Consider the following 20,255-nt stretch of genomic DNA (forward strand, 5'->3'; position numbering starts at 1 on the left):
GCTCAATATTATTTTCTGTATTGATATTGTAATGTAATATTCTGGAGATATATGGAGGAACCTGTCTGTGTCAGTAGAGTGTGTCACAATTTAAAAGTGCATACAGGTCCGTATACAGTATGTCACGGTGATCTAGTTTCTACATGATTGCCCTATTCTTGTATTTACTTGTATGTTACCACACTTACAATACTGTGTCCTCTTCTGGTCACTATAGTACCAAAGGGACATTGTGGCCCTTGGGAAAGTCAAGAGTTTTGGGACCAATCAGCTCCTAGAAATCGGATGAGTGCTCATACATTTTTTAATGTTCTGATGTGAATGTAAACAGTAACACATTAAAGCAAATTACATTTACACCATAACAGGTTGCCAATGAATTTATTTTCTGTATTTCAACCAGATCCTCTCTTGACTATAAAGAATGTCAGATTATTTGTAAGGTCCTGAACTGTAGTCCTGAGAGGCTGAGACAGTTAAGATCATAATGATGGTAAAAATGTTAACATTAGGTCAGCAGAATGTAGGATAGTGCATATGTTGAGGTCTTTTTATTTAAAACAAAGCTGTAATGAGTGTGCGCTGTCCTGGACTTCCCTGGCTGCTGGTCCTCTACTCCGGCTTTGATCTATCATTTTATTATTTTTAAAAGGTTGGCAAGTCTGTGGTGGTGACCCAAGGCAGGCAGAATAAATCATCTTTTTAATTGTTCAAACAATGTTTCTTTTTGCAAAGGAAGAGGCTTCTCGCTGTCCTCTAGGGACACACTGTCTGTTGCAGCTCAATTTTGAATAATGTGGGTCTTGTGTTAGTGTTTTAATTCACAAAGCATTAAGCGCTACCGTTGGCATTTCTGGTCTTAGAGGGGAAAAAAATGGAAAAAAAGCAGCCTTTTATCCGGCCTTAAGAAAGTAATTTACATTTTCATACACAGCTTTGTTTCACAGTAAAAAGGCTGTTGCAAATGAGTACAGCTGTATTCTGAGTGGTGTGTGTGAGAAGCGCAATTCAATCCGACTTTAGCTTGTAAACACAGTCGCCCTGATACTTGACTGAGTGCTTTCAATCACCAGGAATTTGAAAATAACCAGGACAGTGAATGATCTGCTAAATTCCAGGATGATATTAGAAAGCAAGTACTGTAACTTCAAATGCCATTTTTATTAAAACTTCCCTGACTGTTGTAAGGTGTGTGCATTGATTCAGATTGGTTCTGGGTTCTGTTGTTCCTCCAAAGTTGAGTTATCATTTTTTTCTCTAAATCTGCCTTTTAACTTGCTTTGAGCTTGTCTGGAGAATCCTAACTGCTTGGCACTGATTCCTTCCTCATTCCATTCAAAGTTGTGGGGTGGGACGTAGACACTCTTTAAAATGTTTGTATGTAGGTGCTATACTTCTGCAGAACTATACCTGGAATGTCTTTCTAGCAACAGAACGAACATAGGAAAAATAAATAAATAAAAACTACTTGTCCGATGGGCAAAGTATAACGCCAAAACGTGTTGTCCGTCACACAAGTCTTGTTGACTGGGGCGTCGGCCGATACAAATTGCACACGCCTGGGGATGAAGAACAATTTCATTCCAAGCCACTCAGAATGAGTACAGGCACCATAAAATAATATGGCCAATGTAAAAAAAGTACATTGGAAGCAACATAGTCTTTAAGTGTTGGTAGAGCACTGGTGAGTTTCCCATCGATAGCTTTAGTACTGTAGGTGTACCCAGAGAAGTAGTAAAGGATCAGCTGGGTTGGGGCTGGCTTTGGCTTGAGTCCCATCCACAGGTAGACCTCTGGAGATGGTGTTACCTAAAGAATTTCCCAACTGGGTGATATCTGTTGTGCTACAAACAAGCTTTTCAGTATGTCACAGATGGTTCTGGCACGTCCCTTTTGTGCTGTAAGTCATTAGATCCTTTTGCATGGAAGGCCTCGGTTGCAATGAGAATGCAGAGATGGGAGTCCAGATAACAAGATTTAAGTTTTTGCAGGTCAGGTGACAGACTGTCACCCATACCCGTGAGCAGAAACTGACTCACTGAGAACAGAAACTGACCCAAGACTGTCACAGCTACTGAAAGCAGGCTGATCTATGGGATAGAAACATTTGTGAAACTGCAACAAATATTGTAATGACTCAAATGTGTTTTAAAGAATATACAACCATTGAGAATATTATTAGCAGATCTGTGCACGGCCTGTGTGAAGGAGTTCATTGCATTGAAGGTCAGACTGACCTGCTGAAAGTTCCAAACCTCCCTTATCAGGTAAAAGCATATTTTTTAATTAGACTCAGAGTCTCAAAAATTCTTATCCAGCGAGAGCAGAATGGTAGAATCTGTGGAGCACAGTTAATATGCTAGAAGCTATTGAACTAGGTTTGATTATAGTAAGAAAAAACACAAGTATTTAAATAAATAAGAAACCTAAAATAATAACATTAAGTAAATGTATGAGCAGTCCTAAGTTTTAATATTCAAGGTTGCATTTGCTACTAAGCAGGTGCTTAATTAAAAATTAGCCTCTTGCCTTCTGTGTATAGCAATGAAGTAAAATAGAATTGCAGTTTATTAGAGATTGCTATATTGAAGTATAAACTGTAACTTTACATATACAGTGAACCGATTTGTAACCTCGTCCTCACCTGCCTGTAGTAAAAGCAGTGTTGGAAATGACTCGGTGGTTTTGGCCAGTGTAGCAGGGTTTTTTTTGCTGGTCAGTGATTTAAAAGCCAAGATCCTCTCTATAATGAGCAATCTCGTTAATATTAATGAACGAAATACCTTTCGGATAACAGAAGATAGGAGTTTATATTACAATAATAATTTCCTATATATAACAGAAATGAATTAGAACCTGGCAGGAAGAGATGGGAACAGAAAGCATAGACGTGTTAAAACGTTAAGTTAGATATTGGTTTGAAATAATGAGTATTGGAATATGCTTACGATAGTGTTTCATATTAATCAACCTGCTTTAACTGGATTTTGTATTAACAGTGAAGGTCAGACTTAGTTCAGTCACTATAACACTATGGCATTCTAATATATTAATGATAACCTGTATTTAGATATAAATAACTGGACCTTCCATTAAAAGATTTATCAATGGAGTAAAATATTACAATTTCTAGGAGCAACTGTTATACTGAATAACTTAATTAGAAATACATCTTATAATGCCATTTAAAGTTAAACTGTTGAAAGAACATATTAAAAGTTTATTATAACATAAGCATGGCGTTGATAATATTGCAAATATTGTTAAGACACATTTGTGATAATGTTCATTTAATTTAATCAATTTAAGAATTAGTTCAGTTTCTCCAACTAAACAAAAAGTCTTTTAGACATTACAATATCAATTAAACTAAATAATATAAATGTTTAGTTTCTATAATGGTTTTACTGCAGTAATAAACAGAGGTGTTTATTTACAGGGAAATTGTAGAGTTTAAAAGTGAAAGAATTAATTAAATGTTTGTCTCACACACACAGTAGAATTCTGGAAGGGCATTAGACCTTCAAAAAATAAAGCGGTCTTTGGCACCTCAAAGCAGGATTCGGTGTTGGCTCTTAAAAGTCGGATTTGCCAACCTTAAATTATAACCAACGGAAGGTGCTTTAAGAAAGACAGGAGTATGTATCTCATTATATTATAAGAAAATAATGAGAGCTGAGCTATAAAAGTTAGGATGTAAGCTTTTTCTTGTTATCTGAAAAGATACCGGTCCAGGTGTCTCTTGAATCGGCCAAAAAATGACTTCATGCGGTGAATTTGCTTACAGTGGAGTTTCATATTAATTAAAACACTAGTCTTGGCAAGTAAACAAGGTGTGTGGAAACCTGCTTGTGCAGGCAACTTTTACAAACAGAGAGAGAGGTCAGGCTTGGTCCAAGCATGGTACAAGTTAATATAAGGCTATTATATTTAACATGTTTTATTATAGCTTAAATTGAAATGGAAATAACTGAATAACTGAACTAACCATTCTATATTATCTATATTATATTATATTATCTATATTATTCAAAGGCTTGTCATAAACCCCTACAGTCTTTTTGTTCCACACTTTAACATACCTGTATATAAAAGTAAACTAAACTGAAAAGGTGATGAGATGTTGCTCAGAGGAAATATATTACTCAGGTTAATATAATCACACAGAAAGATGATTATATATATATATATATATATATATATATATATATATATATATATATATATATATATATATATATATATATATAAAATAGCATCTCTTTAAATACACATATATACTTTTGTAGCAAGACCCTGTGAACTGTGATTCACCTGACTTTTTTAAGAAAAAGGAGGGGTTGAAAAAAAAGAAGCTTTGAGATCATGTTCCAATATTTTTGGAAAGAAGTTATATCCAATTAATTTTGAAGGTTGCTGAGCAACTTCAATTAGTTTTAAAAAATAGTTGACTAGATCCTTCTAGAATATATCATTAACTCAAAGATAAGAACTGTCAAGGCAGATTGATGATCAGATTTAATTGGGACTCCTGATATGTTCAATGGAGGGAAAATCCAATAAAAACCAAGGTAAATCCCCAGTCAAATATTACGCGACTTGCTAACTACAAAGTTGTGTTGTCCATGCTCTGAGGATCTCTGAAAAACGGATTGCCGTTTGGTGGAAGTCAAGTCTCTGCCTTTTGAAGAAGTTTTTATTTTTCATATATCCTACACTGCTCTTCCATATAATAGAAGGTAAGCATATGTTTGAATTTAATATCTCTCTTATATTGGATGCATTGCTGTAATATTTATATTTTAGCTGTTGAGAGTGATATATTGAATGTTCTAGAATGTAGCGGTGGGTGCTTTAGCTTTTTGCATTTTATAGCCTGAAGGCTAAGCATGTGATAACCATGTGTATTACTGTATTGAAGTACTAATGCTGTTAAACCGGTAAAGGCACTGGAAACGACCAGGCTGCCTATTAGCAGGGATCCAAAGTGGCTTGCAACACTTGATCAATTTTTAAAACATTTAATAAACTGAAAGAGCACTACTACTACTCTGATTTGTTAAAACTTCAAATTAATGAGTGTGATTTTCTTGATTTATTAAAAAGTTGTCTGGACTTATAGCACGCCCAGTGCATGAACAAAACCACTTGCAGGAGTTTTGAACATCTCTGTCCTCCTTAAACGTCTCCCCTGGGTTTAAGAGTGTGCTCAGAGCATATATATATATATATATATATATATATATATATATATATATATATATATATATATATATATATATATATATATATATATATATATGTGTGTGTGTGTGTATGTACTATATATATATATATATATGTGTGTATGTACTGTATATATATATATATATATAGTAGTATGTGCGATTTCTGACAAGTACCTATGGCTGCTGACTAGTTAGGGAGATAGCCTCCCTTTTCTTTGATGTTAAAGTATACATTGGTATCCACAGCATAGCTTCTTTCATGGTGCAAAAAGGGCTAATCTACTATTAAGTATATTCTTTGGGGAAAGTGAATAAATTACTGTAACGCTCCCTCAAATTTTTTGGAGAATTTCATGCAACTTGGTGTGGAGTATACTTATATTGGATCTTAAAGGATCCTAATGATTCAGCATTAACAACGTGTTTCGGTAGCCCATTTCATACCTTCCCCACTCTCTTTGTGAAGTGTCTCCTTCACACTGTCCTTGTAATATTCGGATAGTAGTATTCTATATGGTACACTATAGTGTTTTGGATAGGGTAGTATACAAGACGTGCACGTTATGCAAGGCAGCTCAGTCATGTGTGCTGCACAGGGTGCATGCCAGGCACCTGGTGCGTTGTCTATGCCAAAATAAGTATTGTGTTTGAAATACTATAGGGTTATTTACTCTGTTGGAACCTTAATAATATTTGTTACACTAGTTTGCGACCTCCTTTGGGTATTTGGTTTAATCTGCATGTAAACAAATCTGTTGTGTGACAGTTTCAGCTAAACCGCACTGAATCTAAATGCTTCAATTTTTTTATTAATTTAGAATGATGCACTATGTAGTTATATAATATACTTCACATGTCCCATCATCACCGTTGCGTTATAATGTTCCTATGATACTTGTATTCCATGGCTAACTTTTTATTTAAGGCTGTAAAAAGTTTAAAATATAGAACGCTGTCTCTAGTGGAATGATGTACTCTAAAGAAAGACAACAAACAGTAATTTTAAAAGGAGAAAAACACATTGACAGTATGGCTATCGGTTTGAGAATATTAATGGCACTGTTGGGGATTGTCTGGGCAGTGCCCCCTAGTGGGCATTATGGGTTTGGAAAATCCTACAGGTACCGGTTTTATTTAAAGCATTTTTAACCGATGATACAGTTATTACAATAAGCTTTTATTTTTCTCGTGTGATCTTCTCTTGACAGTACTTCCATTGGCACCAGAAAACTGTGTGGTTCACAGCTTAGGTCAAGGAGGATATACTACTTTCTGAATCATTTCACAGTTACCTTTTTCTCTGTTTCCTGACCAATATTCCTGACATAATTTATTGGACTTTGTTGGTCTTTTTGTATGGAAAATGTGCATGTTTTCTCGCATTCTCTCAAATGTATACTGAGCATCAAAAGAAACGTATCACTTATATTTGAGCATCAAAAGAAACGTATCACTTTTATATTTGGATAAAATTCACTAGATGTGTTTGAAAAATGACAAACTTGGGCAGGTGTTGTGACTCTTGGTCTCCCAGTTCGTGGCCTGTCATTGACAGAGTGTGTCTGGTTATATCATCTCGCCAGGTTTGAAATTGCTGGCTGCGAGTACCCAAGACAACAAGCCACAGTACGCTGCCCTAGTCCAGCCTCCAACATGCCGATTGCACGAAGGCGCTGCTCTCTTGAGAGACGTGGCATATTGTTTTTTTCTGTGATTTTCTTTATTGCTTTTATTCAAGCTTGCAATTCAACAGCTGAAAACACTCCATATCCAGTGTCCAATCAGCTGTCTCACTAATTAGGTGATTAAGTGCATATGCTTCAATCATCATCACTCAAGCGTGTCATGGTCAAGGATGAATGATTGAGTGAGTAAAAAGAAACCAAAAACATTTTGTCAATGTCCATCAATGTCCATCATTTATATACCTTATTTTTTTTTTTTAAATAAATGTGTTATAGTTATAGTAGCGATAAGTTTCTTTTGGTGCTCAGTATATTTCTCTGGAATGGAAAGTGTGGTGTAGGTTTTTGATGCTTTTTGTTTTTGCAGTAGGAATTCTTATATGGGTTGCTCCTGGGCAGGGCCGGTGTAACCATATAAGCAGAACAGGCAGCCGCCTAGAGCGGCAAATTGAAGGGGGTGAAAAAAACGGTACATAATTACATTTTATACTTCACATTTCTTTAGTCATACAATGTTCAACATCTTAGATCACTGTTTCTTGTTCTGCAAAACGTGTTGCTGATGTTACAGAACCATATCATGAGCAGTCATGTAGTCCTAAATGTGGAAGTACAGGAACGCTGGGGGGGGTGGGGTGATCATGCCGGCGCGGTGTCAAGCGAAATCCGGTCTCCCCTGGGAACAGGCTCGTGGTTGTTGAGCCCCTTGCTAAGCAAAGGACGCATTGGAGTTCCTTGCATATTCAAATGGAGTAGGGCATTATTGGGTTTCATTTAATTACCCTGACAGTGATTCTTATAAAAGGATGTTGCTACAGGATAATCAAAAGGTTTTACCGATGTTATATCTCTGAAATTTGTAGATTTGTAGCTAGTTGCTTTTGACAATAAATCTCGCCAAGTCAGCCCTTAAAGTCACTAGATTTGGCAAGAAATTCGGTAAATTGGCAACACTGCTTGGAGGCGCAGAAAAAAATATTTGATTTCCGCACGGCATATTATTGCTTTGACACAACAATGAAAAGAGATCGCTTCATCGGTGCCCAGGCACTGAAATTAGAGTGGTTGTTGCCATTTAAGCATTTTCATAACACATCGGTAAAGATTCTTTAATTTTTTTAAGTTAATTCTTAAGTCAAGGATCTGTCTATAGAAAAAAGTACCAGAGGATTTGCTGTGCATGATTATATGATCACTAACCTACACATTAGATACCAGTTTTATAATAGTTAAGGAACGCAATATGATACTGTACAAATAAGGTACAATGAAAATACGATGTGTTTGAAGTAACCTGCGTATCCTGTATCAATTGTTATTTATAACTCTGAGCTCATGCATGGTGGTAGAATCCATTGATCATAAATATTGTCATTGTAGAGCGGACAGTAGATGTCACCACCATTTGTAACCAGTGATGATTGTATATAGCTGTATATAGTTTTGTGACAATGTAAAAATAATAATAATAATAATAATAAAAATAATAATAATAATAATAATAATAATTATTATTATTATTATTATTTTTATTATTATTATTATTATTATTATTAAAGTAAAACAACAATCTGGTGTACAATAATTTAACAATGCAAGTATGCATCAGAACTCTGAGGAATTTGTTGGGGGCTGCTTATATTTTCAAAACGCCAGAATGGATTTACCCTCTTTCACAACGGCCCATTCGAGACCTAAACAGTCAATGGAAGTGCGCGACAGCTAAGATTTATGAAAGTGTTTAGTTGGCTTCAATCTTTTTAATATTGTAGATCTGTAGTTTTCTCAAGGTAGTTGCAGGTGTAACGGAGAGAAAGTCATTCAGTTCATAAGTTAACATTACCCTGACCCAAGTCACACCTCCAACATGACCCAGCTAAGAATAGGTGCTTGTGCAAATGAAGAGGACACACTGATACTTGGAAGCTTGTACACTCACACATTCACACACACACAGGCTCACAGACACACATAGAAGACAGTGACACGCACGCAGAAGGAAAATTAAGTGCAATTTAGTCCAGCTGGAATTAGGTATCATTAGTTATTTATTTAAACCTTTGATCAAGCTATCCTTCCCATAGTAAAAGCATAACAAAGTTTAATAAAGCACAGTAAAAGCATGGAAAAGCTCAGAAAAGGATAATAAAGCTCATTGAAAAGAAAATTGCAAACTATTATAAATGCAAACTATAACACAGGAAAACTTCTAAATTTCTGTGCAAATTTACCATGGTAAAGTTTACTGAGGGTAGCAGTGGCAGCAGCCTGCTTTCTTTTGGGGGAAAGGGGTCTCAAGTACTTATTTTCTTTTCCCACAGTGTGTTTGTGGTGCTTTTATCAGGTGACTTCAACACGTGGCTCCCGGTAACGGGATCCTTTTTGCTTTTTATGGTTCAACCTGTTTGTTGGCTGACATCCTTTCCCCCCACCCTCCTGTGTGTATAATTAGCTGCCCTGGCAGGTGGGAGGGATTGAATCTCCACAAGAATGAGGCTGTCAATTTGAAACAAGCAGACAGTCCCTTCTCGCCCCGCTCCTCTATAGTAACACCGTTCCCTGGCGTCTCACTCAGTCCTTTCCTTCATGTTCTGAATTCCTGTTTTAGGTCATGTATGCAGGGTTGGAAACACTAGCCCTGCACCCAGTTCCCCTTGTTTAGGTATATTCTTAAAATGACCAGGTGCGAGGTATCAGGCACCTTGTAAATCTGCTGTTTCTGTGATTACATCTCACGTGTGAGTCTGTAGCTTTACTAATAGGAGTTGTTCATGCAGCTATAGGGCAGGAATTAATTATTTACATGATTGCTCAACCTCCTGGCTCCTGATCATTTCAATAATATACCTAAACATGGATAGTTCTGAAACCCAGGACTGGGTGCAGCAGGGCTGGTGTGAGGTTGTAACCCTGCTTAAACTCCTGGCTCCTGATCATTTCAATAACAGACTTCATTGAGGGGAGTTGTGAAACCCAGGACTGGGTGCAGCAGGGCTGGTGGGTTTCTAACCCTGAATGTAGGGTGTATTTGTTTGTTCAACAGGACTGTATAAATGTAATATCTATTTTACAAAGTTACATAATTGCCAGTATTCCACTTTACTTTTGATAAGCAAAGTTTGTAAAAACTTAAAACGTGAAATTAACTTTATTTCTTCCACACGTCCATAATTGCTAATCTTTCAGTTATCACCTTACCTAAAAAAAAAAAAAGTACTTACCCACTGATGCCCGCAGCTGTGTAAACGTTACACACACTGCGTACCATTGGTTTGCAAAATTTCGGTGAACTCACATGTAATCTCGTGCTATCAGTTGACACAAAACAGACATTTAAGGCTTATAGAATTGTACTGTTTATTTAGTGGTAGTAATGAGCAAACGGAAGCAGATAAGTTTGGTTGAAGCTTCAAAAAAAGCAACAATCTCTCTTCTGAAAATACATTGGTGACGGTGATAGGGCTGGAAGCCCTGCACATGAAAAGGGGGCAGGGCAGAAACCTGCTGTAAAATGTATTTCTTTTGTATTATGATTTAAAAATGTATTGTTTATTTATTTTAGAACGGGGAATCCCTCCGCCCCGGTTTTTAGTGTGTGTTATTTTGTATCTGTTTTGTTTTATTATAATTTATGTATTTTTATAAATATGACAGTAGTTAGTTTAAAAATATACATATGATGGCGAAAGTCGTGTGTTTTTGTATTGTTTGGCAGTGCGGATGGGAAAGCCCCATCCACATTAAAAACCTTGTGTAGAAGGTGGCCATCTCCCGAATTAATTAAGTGCTTAATTTGTTGCTAATCGGGAGATGGTCACCTGTTTAAAAAGCCTGCAGCTCTCCCTGCTTTGGGTGGGTTGTTCGGAGGAGAGAACGAGAGCGAGCAGAGTGAGTTTAAAAAGTAAAAACATAGGGTCAGTGAGAGCAATCTGCCCAGCCTGACCTGTGTGTTTTGGTGTTTGTGATTTTAGTTTTTGTTTACATCTTTTTTTTTTTTTTGCTCAATGAGCAAGTATGGTTTTTGTTTAAATCTTTTATTTTTATTTGAAAATAAAACAGCGCTAGTGCCATCGCACCGTACCTGCAGTGTCAGTGTTTTTGTTCCTGCTTCTGGCCTGACGTCACCACAAAGCCATCCCTGTCACAGCGGACTAGTGCTAATCAGGATCTGTGAAACCATTTGTGTGTGGTGTCAAGTGGGATCCTGATACCTGCTGTTTCACACTGGCATGCTGAACCTGGGTCAGACCCTACCCGGGTCGCGATGCGGTGTGATGCAGGTTGACTAAGTGGTTTCACACTGCTTTTTGAAGAAGCCGGGACAACCTAGGATGACATAAGCAAGTGCAATCGCGCAGCGCCATCTCTGCAGAAATCCGGCTCATGGTGTGTCTCAATTAACAAATCGTGAATAAACAGAAATGGCTTGCAGGTTCCTTGCAGAAGTGAAACCTTCATGCAGGCATGGCTGATTGGAGGACGTAACAATTACAACCGCCCATTATGCATTCTGTCGAGCTAGGGTCGACCCGGGTATGTGGTTTCACACTATGCGGGATTGTGACCCCGGTAGCCAGAACTCGGGCCAGGACCCGGGTAGGAGTGCCAGTCTCAAAGGGGCTTATATATATAGCAGTCCAGGGATGTATGCGGTTTAATTAGAACCACACTCAAGACTACCTGCAGAGGTGGTTTCAAGTTTTTGGTTCTCAAGTACAGTTCTAAAGACATGCTGAGCAGATTAAGCAATTTTAAACCAAGTTAAAATTTAAGATGTAAAAACTTTCTTTGTAAAAAATGACAAGGGACATGGAGTTTTTTTTTCTATGATACATCACAAAGCCACTCTGTCAATCAAACCGGCAGATTTCAGAAGATTCCACTACATCTTATTTTGCCATAAGTGTCGTCTCGTTTGCAGTCGACGACCAGCTGATAACAATTCTAAAGACATGCATGGAATTAACTATGTACTGTATTCTTCTTTTTTAATTAAAGATTTATAATAAGCTGATATATATATATAGTTGACTTAAGGTATAAGTGTCATCTCAGTTTGTTTTGCAATTCCTACACCCCCCGCCCCCCTTTCCAAATTGGCCATGAGAAAGCCATAAGAGACAGGGTCAACTGTACATATTACCTTATAATATACTGCTGCTGGGAATCCTCTTTAGTCGCTGTACACTGACACATTCCACTTTGTGCATTCCATCGTCGTTACTTGTGCTGCTATACACCATTGCCTGCCAAGACCAGACTGCTGATAACACAGACATAATTAATAATAACGCAATCCTAATAGATCTGACATATTGGATGGTAATAGATCTGACATGCAGTAAAACTGGTTCTCTAATTGGCTGTGTTTTCAAATGGTCGTTTGCAATGGCCGATATTAGCCCCCTTCTCTTAAAACGTCGTATGTGACTTGACTGCTCAATAACGGCTTTGCATTACATCTAAAGGGTGGTTTCACTTCTCTTAATTTAAGGTGGGTTTTAACTATGAAGGATCTCTCGCACTTTTGTGTTTTAACTGCTAATAACCCACAGCACTGACCTTTCCTGTTACCTGGAGTGACGGGCAGTTTGTGATGTGGTGTAACTGATAGTGCTCCACTGAAGTTTAGACTTCACATGTTTCATAGCTAATAGCTGGTGTTATGAAAAATTAATATTTTAGTAAACAGCTCTACTTATGACCTTACATGTGTTATAGCTACTGTCAGTTATGTATAGTCCAGTGCCTGACCTTTTCAGTTAAGGACGCTATGTACAATATAAATCAGGTATGAGAAATCAACCACTGTGAGGAGCTGTCAAAATTCACGCTCGTCTTATTATCCTGTGCACAGATGTCATCCCAACAGGAGCGTTCTGAAGTTAAAAAGCTAAAAAGTTGTTTATTTAGTAAGAGTTCATGAGTACAGTTTTTGTGATTTGTAATACAGTAATCCATGACATGTATAGGGTGACCCTTCTTTTAGCAATGTGACACCCGACACTTATAAACTGATCGTATGAGGACAGAATAATTGGCAGTCACTCATGGATCATTGTGTGCGTACTGTACAGTGTGTAATTCAATGTGGTTGTATTAGCTTTGAGAACAAAATTAAAATTAAAATCTGTCCATTGTACCCTGCAGGGATGGAAATAAGACTCCCATTGCATAGTAGTTTCACCCCTTCCAGGTTTTGCTACGAGTTGGATTAGCCACAGTGTATAGATAAGAGGCTCAGATGTGCCCCTGGATCAGACTGCTATGGAATAGGAGTCTTATTTCCATCCCTGCCCTGTTATAAAATATGTTTAACTTATGTGTAAGTAGGTGGCTGCACTAGGTGCTCCCTATTAAACTACAATCATAACATAAACACATTTTAAATTTATAGCATTGCTGAAAAAGACAGAGAGCTTAAAATTCAAAACATTAGTAAGACGGCATAAATTGCAAACTGGAGGAAACTGCCTGGAGGAATTTAATTGCACAAAATTGTATAAAGTCAAGCAATGCCCTCAAACATTTAAGCGATTTAATGTTTTAATGTTTGCATTTGGAGTCCTTGCCCATCTCTTTATTTCCTCACTCTTGTATTTCAGTGTAAGAAGCAGCACACACTGCTCTGTCCAGACTTTGCCAAGACGGGCTCCTGTCTTCTGGGATCCAAGTGCAAACTGCAGCATCGTCAGCGCAAAAGGCCGGCCAAGGCACCGGAGACAAGAGGGGTGCCCAAGAGAGTCAAGACCGAGCAGGAGCAGGAGCAGGACAGGTGATTGGCTACGCTGGACCCCCCCTCCATCATTGCATCACAGTATAAACCTCTCGGACCATTCTGCCTATTCTTACATTACTCGATTGAGGCCTCATTCTATACGTTTTCTTTTTCTCCAGTTGTGTTGCTGTGGTCGCCCCTGGATCTGAGGCTGGAAAGGACCGTACTGTAGAGCCAGAACCAGAGGTAGCTGGCCCCTGCCCCAGACTGGAGAAGCTGCCCTCGTACATCTCTCTCTGCTCCTCCCCTACAGAAGGGGAGGGCAAGGCTGGGGAACCTACCGGGGAGAGTGCCGATAACACAGGTACAGGGCTGTGATGAAACAGTGCTTAATCATTTGTTACATAAAGTTATTCCACATAATTTAGGACTCCTGATTCTCTTAATATCTTGGGAACAGTATATCCTGTTTTGATTCAACTACACATAGGCATTGGTTGGTTGTACAGTAGCTAACAAAATAACTCCATGAATTGAACCTGCTTTGATACTTGGATACATAGGTCTCAAATGTGTAGTTGTGAAAGAAACGCATGGTATAGCAAATGTCTGTTTTTCATTTTAATAAGTGATATTTGGTACAATGTTATGTTACAGAAAGTTCTCAAACATAATGTATATGAGCAAACTGGATTTAAATTTTAATGCATCACCAAAGCAGAAATGTACTTTTGAAATTGATAAAAGGGAGGCCCAAAAAAAGCAATGGCCTGCACACGAACGATACGCCCTTTGCAGGCTTTTTGTGTATGTTTTTTTCAAAATATTAGTGCTTGAGTTGGTGCCTGTGGTAATGGACAGAAGCAGCACACAACTGGTCTGTTTAAATGAGTGGGCTGTATGTACTGTAAGGACAAAGTTCAGTGCTTTTCTAGCCCTGCTGAGAACAGGATCATTCAGGAGTTGTCATGTCCCAATGGGAGGAAGAAGATGAATGCAAAAAATGTTGAAATCGAAACCTAGCTCCCATTCAGTTAAACCTACATAGACCTACGTAAGTCCTCTAATTGTTAGTGATAAGGACAGCCAGAGAAAGCTAAGCTAAAACTGGCTCCACATGTCAAAGCTTAGCTGAAAATATTTCACAATGTAACATAATCCCTGCAGTTTGATCAATTCAGTGAAAATTATTTTCTCAGTTGCCACCGGTCCCTGTTTCAATAAAACAAAATGCTGTCATCAATGGCATAATGAATCAGCTCTGATCGGTAGGTCTAAAATTGGATAGGTGTGTCAGTCGTCTGATATTTCAGTGTCAGCGGGAGGGTTGGGTGGTTGAATTGACCTGTAAAAGATCAGAATAAACAGAATAATGTTAAAATCAACAGAACAGAGGGAACCAGCAAACCATCTCTCTGAGTCCGCCTGGAAATTCAGAAATAGGAGGAGGAACAGTTAATCATCAGTCATGGACTTCTGCTGGTGACAATGTAGCAAAATCAAAAGATGCAGCTGGTCTACAGATCATAACACTGCCTTCCAGTCCCTCAGCTCTAACCACAAGACCACACTGCACTCCCAGTCTTCAGGAATTGCATGTTGCCTTGCTTTTCCCCTTTACTGAAAACACTGTGACATACCAATCTAATGTTTCACATCTCACTTTATTGCTAAATAGCCAGTGCCAGGGAGTTTAAACTGCAGTCCACCGCACTAATTGCAGAAAATGGCCTTCCCATCTCAGGACCATTTCGTGTGAGTGCTAATTTAATTAGAAGGCACCTTTTTCTGTTAATTAGCTGGAGAGCGAGAGAAGCATGTTTTCTATCCGTTGCTTTTCTTTCTTTCTTTCTTTCTTTATTTCTCTCTCACCTATCTTTTTTTTCTTTCTTTCTCTTTCTTTCTTTCTTTCTTTCTTTCTTTCTTTCTTTCTTTCTTTCTTTCTCTCTCACCTATCTTTCTTTCTTTCTTTCTTTCTTTCTTTCTTTCTCTCTCACCTATCTTTCTTTCTTTCTTTCTTTCTTTCTTTGTCTGTTTCTCTCTCTCAGAGAGACTCAGAGAGGGAACAGATGTTCCCTGCTCAGCGGATGAACGTTTAGGGGTTTGTAAATGGCTCCTCTCCGCCTTGTTTAGGATAGAAAGGAGGATTTTATAGCCGCAAACGACCCTTTCTGTAAACATTTTACATCTCTCTGCTTACTCGAGCGGCGATTAAACCCCAGCAACTCGTCAGGAAAGCAAATTTGCCACCATACGGCCATCATTTTATTGTCATATTTCACAGTTGTAACGTTAATGGAAGATGCTTGGTGCTGCTTTTTAACAGCACTGTTGAGCATGTTTAATAGACAAACAGGCTTGCGTTCCACTGGAGTGGAGATAGGGGGATGTGTTGACGCAGGAGCCCGTGGAGGATGTCATTGATGGCTTTTTCTTGCATTCACCTGTATTCTTTATTTTTGTCAACTACATGGACCAGTCAGGCGAACTATAGCTGCCTGGTTGGTGGACACTGATTTGAAAGCAGTGCAGACATTGCTTAAAGGTAGAATGGATTTTTTTTTTTTATTATTGATTAATCTCTTAAACATGTCTCATTTGTGTTAATTGGTTTCCAGTTTGTGTCTTGTTTTTGTTTTTCATCACATCAGAGAGACAGGCGTTCAAAAAGTTTAAGATGAGGTTGTATTCCTGCCCCCCTTTTGTGCTTAAATATTGATTTTTTGGTTTTTTTTTTAAACACCAGACTTGGTGCATCTTGTTAATAGCTGCAATTAATAAATGATTATGCAATTGTCAGCAGGGAAACTCACACAGGTGTTGAAGGTGAGGCTAATAACCAAGACGGTCTCTTAATTTAACCTTTAGTCTCTGAGCCATGGGTAGTTGAAATGTTCTTCAGCAGCTAGGCTTGTGACTGTGAACCTTGCTGAGCTCAATATTTTTAACAAATAAGTTTCAGTAACCGAAACAAGACAATAATTGGAAAACAATGTGAATGGCACGCGTGCATCCGAATAATCCATTGTTTCAGCCCCTTTCCATTGTACCTTTTTCAAGTCTTTCTTGTATGCAGTTAACCAATTAAAAGCAAATCTTTACAATGCTGGGCTGCAGCTGACTTAAAGCACACGACATATTACAACTTTGTCTCGTAATAATAAAGTAATGTAGCTTTAAATGTGTGTATGTGTGAGGTACTGTAGCTATGTATTTCTGAAAGGTTAGCAGATACATTTACACAGAAATACATGACTGATGTAGTGGGGTGAAATAAATAGCGATGTGCAAATTAAATGCACTCAGTCGTGGCTTCATTCATGTGTGACTGTCACAAATATGTAATATAAAAGCTACACCTTTCATGAAGAAAATAAACTGCTTTTACCAATAGGTCCCCTCCCAGTTTTGCATACTAAACCATTTATTGGCTGCGAGCCACTTGGAAATGATTCATAGGAGCACATTGTTACATTGCACAGCTTAATTGAAAATAGTATTTTGGTGGAGGTGAATTACATCTCAGTAACCGACTTGACTACTGTTGTATATCCATGGGAAAAGCATCTGAAGCCAGCAAAATTACCTGGTGTTTTTATCGCTCAGTTTCTTTTTCCCCCCACACAGGCCTTTTGCTAGTTAAATATATCGATATCCCTGAAAAAGATAACTGTGTGCTCTTTAAAAATACTCTGCTGACAGACAATATCACTAAGGATTAACTGTGCCGTGCTGTCCTCCGCACGCTCCCCCAAGACAGATGTGCCGTAGGGCTGGTATTTGGGGCCCCGTCTCACTCCCTGGTGTCCGGTGCCACACAGCTGTGTCATGTTCCCCGCAGAGGGGCAGGCGGAATCAGAAAAAACGAAACCAGTGCTTGCACATACAGAGGGTCCTCACAATCACATAAGCGAACAGTAAGTGAAAGGATAAAAACATTTGTATAAAATCCAGAGTTTATCGGATTATATCCAAATGCAATTCGAAACGTCTGTAGGAGTCAAGGGGCATATGATAACGGTTTAGTGGAGATAATTAAGGCAGTTATTGTGTTCACTATGTAGAGTGTGACAGACGCCAGGGTCCTGGTTTTTGGAATGAGGACCCTAAAAGTAAGCAGATAAAGCTAGTTAAAAACTAAAAGTAAAATACAGAAGAAGCTGTATCGTGTTTCTCTTGTTTATGTGGTATTATTTGATCCTGTTTATGAAATGCAGAAAAAGCTAAGCCAGTGCTCACACAGCTAGAGAGGGTTGTTGTAATTTTGTAAAACGTATACAGTCATTTGTGTTAAGTGTGTGTGTGTTTGTTTTTTTTAGTATGCATGGGATGACATTTGAACACAGATGACAACACCATAACATTGATTTATTGTGTTTTTTCTTTTTACTACCATGAACACTGAACACAAACTTGCTATTTTATGCTGAACAAGTATTAAAAAAAAAAATTACAAAATGTAACCATTACTGAATGGGTATTTACCGCCTAAACACCCGGAAACGTGAAGAAGATATATTAAAGCTGCTCACCAAGCCTGTGACACAGTCATGGCCCGCCCCAAGGGCATAAAGGGACTGCACGCACAGATCTCCTCGCCATTTTTCCTTTCAAGACTAACCTGACAGGAGTCTATTATAACCTACCAGTCCTATTTGCTGACAGTCACAGGCCCTCAGAAGAACAGCTGGATGAGCCGCGCCTGGTTAACAACAACCAGCTCCGTGTATCAGAACTGAACAGGCAGGCTATAGGCAGGAGGCTGGCTGCACTGATAGCTGCACATAGGCAGCTTTGGCTTTTCCAGGCACGCATGTCTGATGGAGACAAAGCACTGCTGTTGGATGCCCTTGTTACACCACTCTGCATATGTTCGGTCCCGCGGTGGGTGAGATGCTGCAGCGCTCTCACCATGTGCGGGAAACCACAAAGGAGCTGGTTCGCCTGCTTCCCAAGCAACCACCTCCATTGCGAAAACCAGCAGCAAACTGGCGTCCAAGGCCCCAGCAGCCTCAAAGAGTGGCACAGCTGGCTGCACCTGCTGTCAGAGGTGGTGTTCAGAACCGGTCCACAGCTGCTCACTACGGAGGCTTTAATAGGTTCCGCCACCTGCCGCAGAGACAAAAGCCAAGCAGCAGCCCTAGGATTTTGCTGCCACAGGCCCAGGGCCCCTTTCCAGGGAGCCATCTGGAGTCTTGCCGTCAGTACACCATGGACATCTGGGTGCTTACTACCGTTCAGACCAGCTACACCCTGCAGTTCAAGCACCGCCCCCCCTCCCTTTTGGGGCGTGACTCCAACATCAGTCACGGACCCGCAAGACGCTGCGGTGGTGTCTCAGGAGGTAGCAGCTCTGCTGCAAAAACAGGCTATTCGCATGATAGACCCCTCCAGTTGGAGGAAGGGTTCTACTTCGTGTACTTCCTAGTGCCCAAGCAGGATAGTGGCCTCAGATCAATCCTCGACCTCAGACAGGTCAACCTGAAGGAGGTTCAAAATGTTGACGATGCAACAGCTGTCGCAGTCAATCAGGCCAGACGACTGGTTCACCACAGTGGACCTCAAAGATGCCTATTTCCACATCCCCATAAAACCAGCGCACAGGAAGTACCTGCGGTTTGCCATTCAGAGAACAGTGTACGAGTTCCATGTCTTGCCATTTGGTGCCTCTCTAGCACCCCGCGCCTTCTCGAAGTGCATGGAAGCTACCCTGGCCCCATTGAGACTCATAGGCATCGGAGTACTCAATTATCTTGACAACTGGCTAATTTGTGCCCAGTCAACAACATAGGCAGAGGCTCACACGGAACTTGTCACTGGTCACCTTCAATGGTTGGGCCTTATGCTGAATCATGCGAAGAGCCTTCCCAGACAGCCTCATATCTCGGAGTGCGCTTGGATTCCAGGTCCATGTTGGCCACTCTGTTGTTGCCTGTTTAGATCATTTTAGTTCAACAGAGCACTCATGCTGGTGACATTCCAGAGACTTCTGGTCTTGATGGCAGCAGCTTCCCAGACCCTTCCATTGGGTCTCCTGCACATCCACCCTGTGCAGGTTTGGTTCAACAGCAGGGTTTTTCAGCCTGCATTGAACTGCGACTGCCTATTGACTGTGTCTTGTCACTGTCTAAAAGCGCTCTCTTGGTGGAATCAGCCTGCCCAATTCTGCCTCAGCGTAGCGATGGGCAGTGTTACTAGAAGGGAGGTTGTCACAACGTACACGTCCATCCTGGGCTGGGGTGCTGTGTGGAATGGCAGAGGGGCGCAAGTATTCTGGAACCCCCCTTGGCAGGGTTTCAACATCAGCTTTGGAGCTGCATTCAGTTGACCTTTTTTCAGGAGGTTCGAGGGAGACATGTGCTTGTCCATACAGACAACACAACAGCCTCAGGTCGCTCAGTCTCCATCGTGTGGCCCGCAAACTTTTGCTCTGGGCATACGAGAACCTCCTCTCACTACGAGTAGTACACCTGCCCAGGGTGACAAACTGGGTAGCAGACCTCCTCTCAAAGGGAGTTCCCTGCACCTCGGAATGGAGGCTTCACCTTGAGGTGGTGAGCCTTATTTGGGAGAGGTTTGGGAGAGCAGAGATAGATCTCTTTGCCTCCCAGGAACCAACCCACT

The 20,255-nt window shown here is 39.7% G+C and overlaps 1 protein-coding gene across 2 annotated transcripts in view; it reads left to right on the forward strand.

The window, feature by feature from the left end:
• Positions 1 to 20,255, forward strand: part of LOC117399626 (zinc finger CCCH domain-containing protein 3-like) — a 129,822-nt gene that overhangs the window by 98,350 nt on the left and 11,217 nt on the right. For both annotated transcript variants that reach the window (XM_033998919.3, XM_059023028.1), the window contains exons 10-11: positions 13,519 to 13,688; positions 13,811 to 13,995. In XM_033998919.3, coding sequence (XP_033854810.3) covers positions 13,519 to 13,688; positions 13,811 to 13,995 — 355 coding nt within the window. The remainder of the gene's footprint in view (positions 1 to 13,518; positions 13,689 to 13,810; positions 13,996 to 20,255) is intronic.

Source organism: Acipenser ruthenus, chromosome 4, assembly GCF_902713425.1.
Source record: "Acipenser ruthenus chromosome 4, fAciRut3.2 maternal haplotype, whole genome shotgun sequence".
NCBI lineage: Eukaryota > Metazoa > Chordata > Actinopteri > Acipenseriformes > Acipenseridae > Acipenser > Acipenser ruthenus.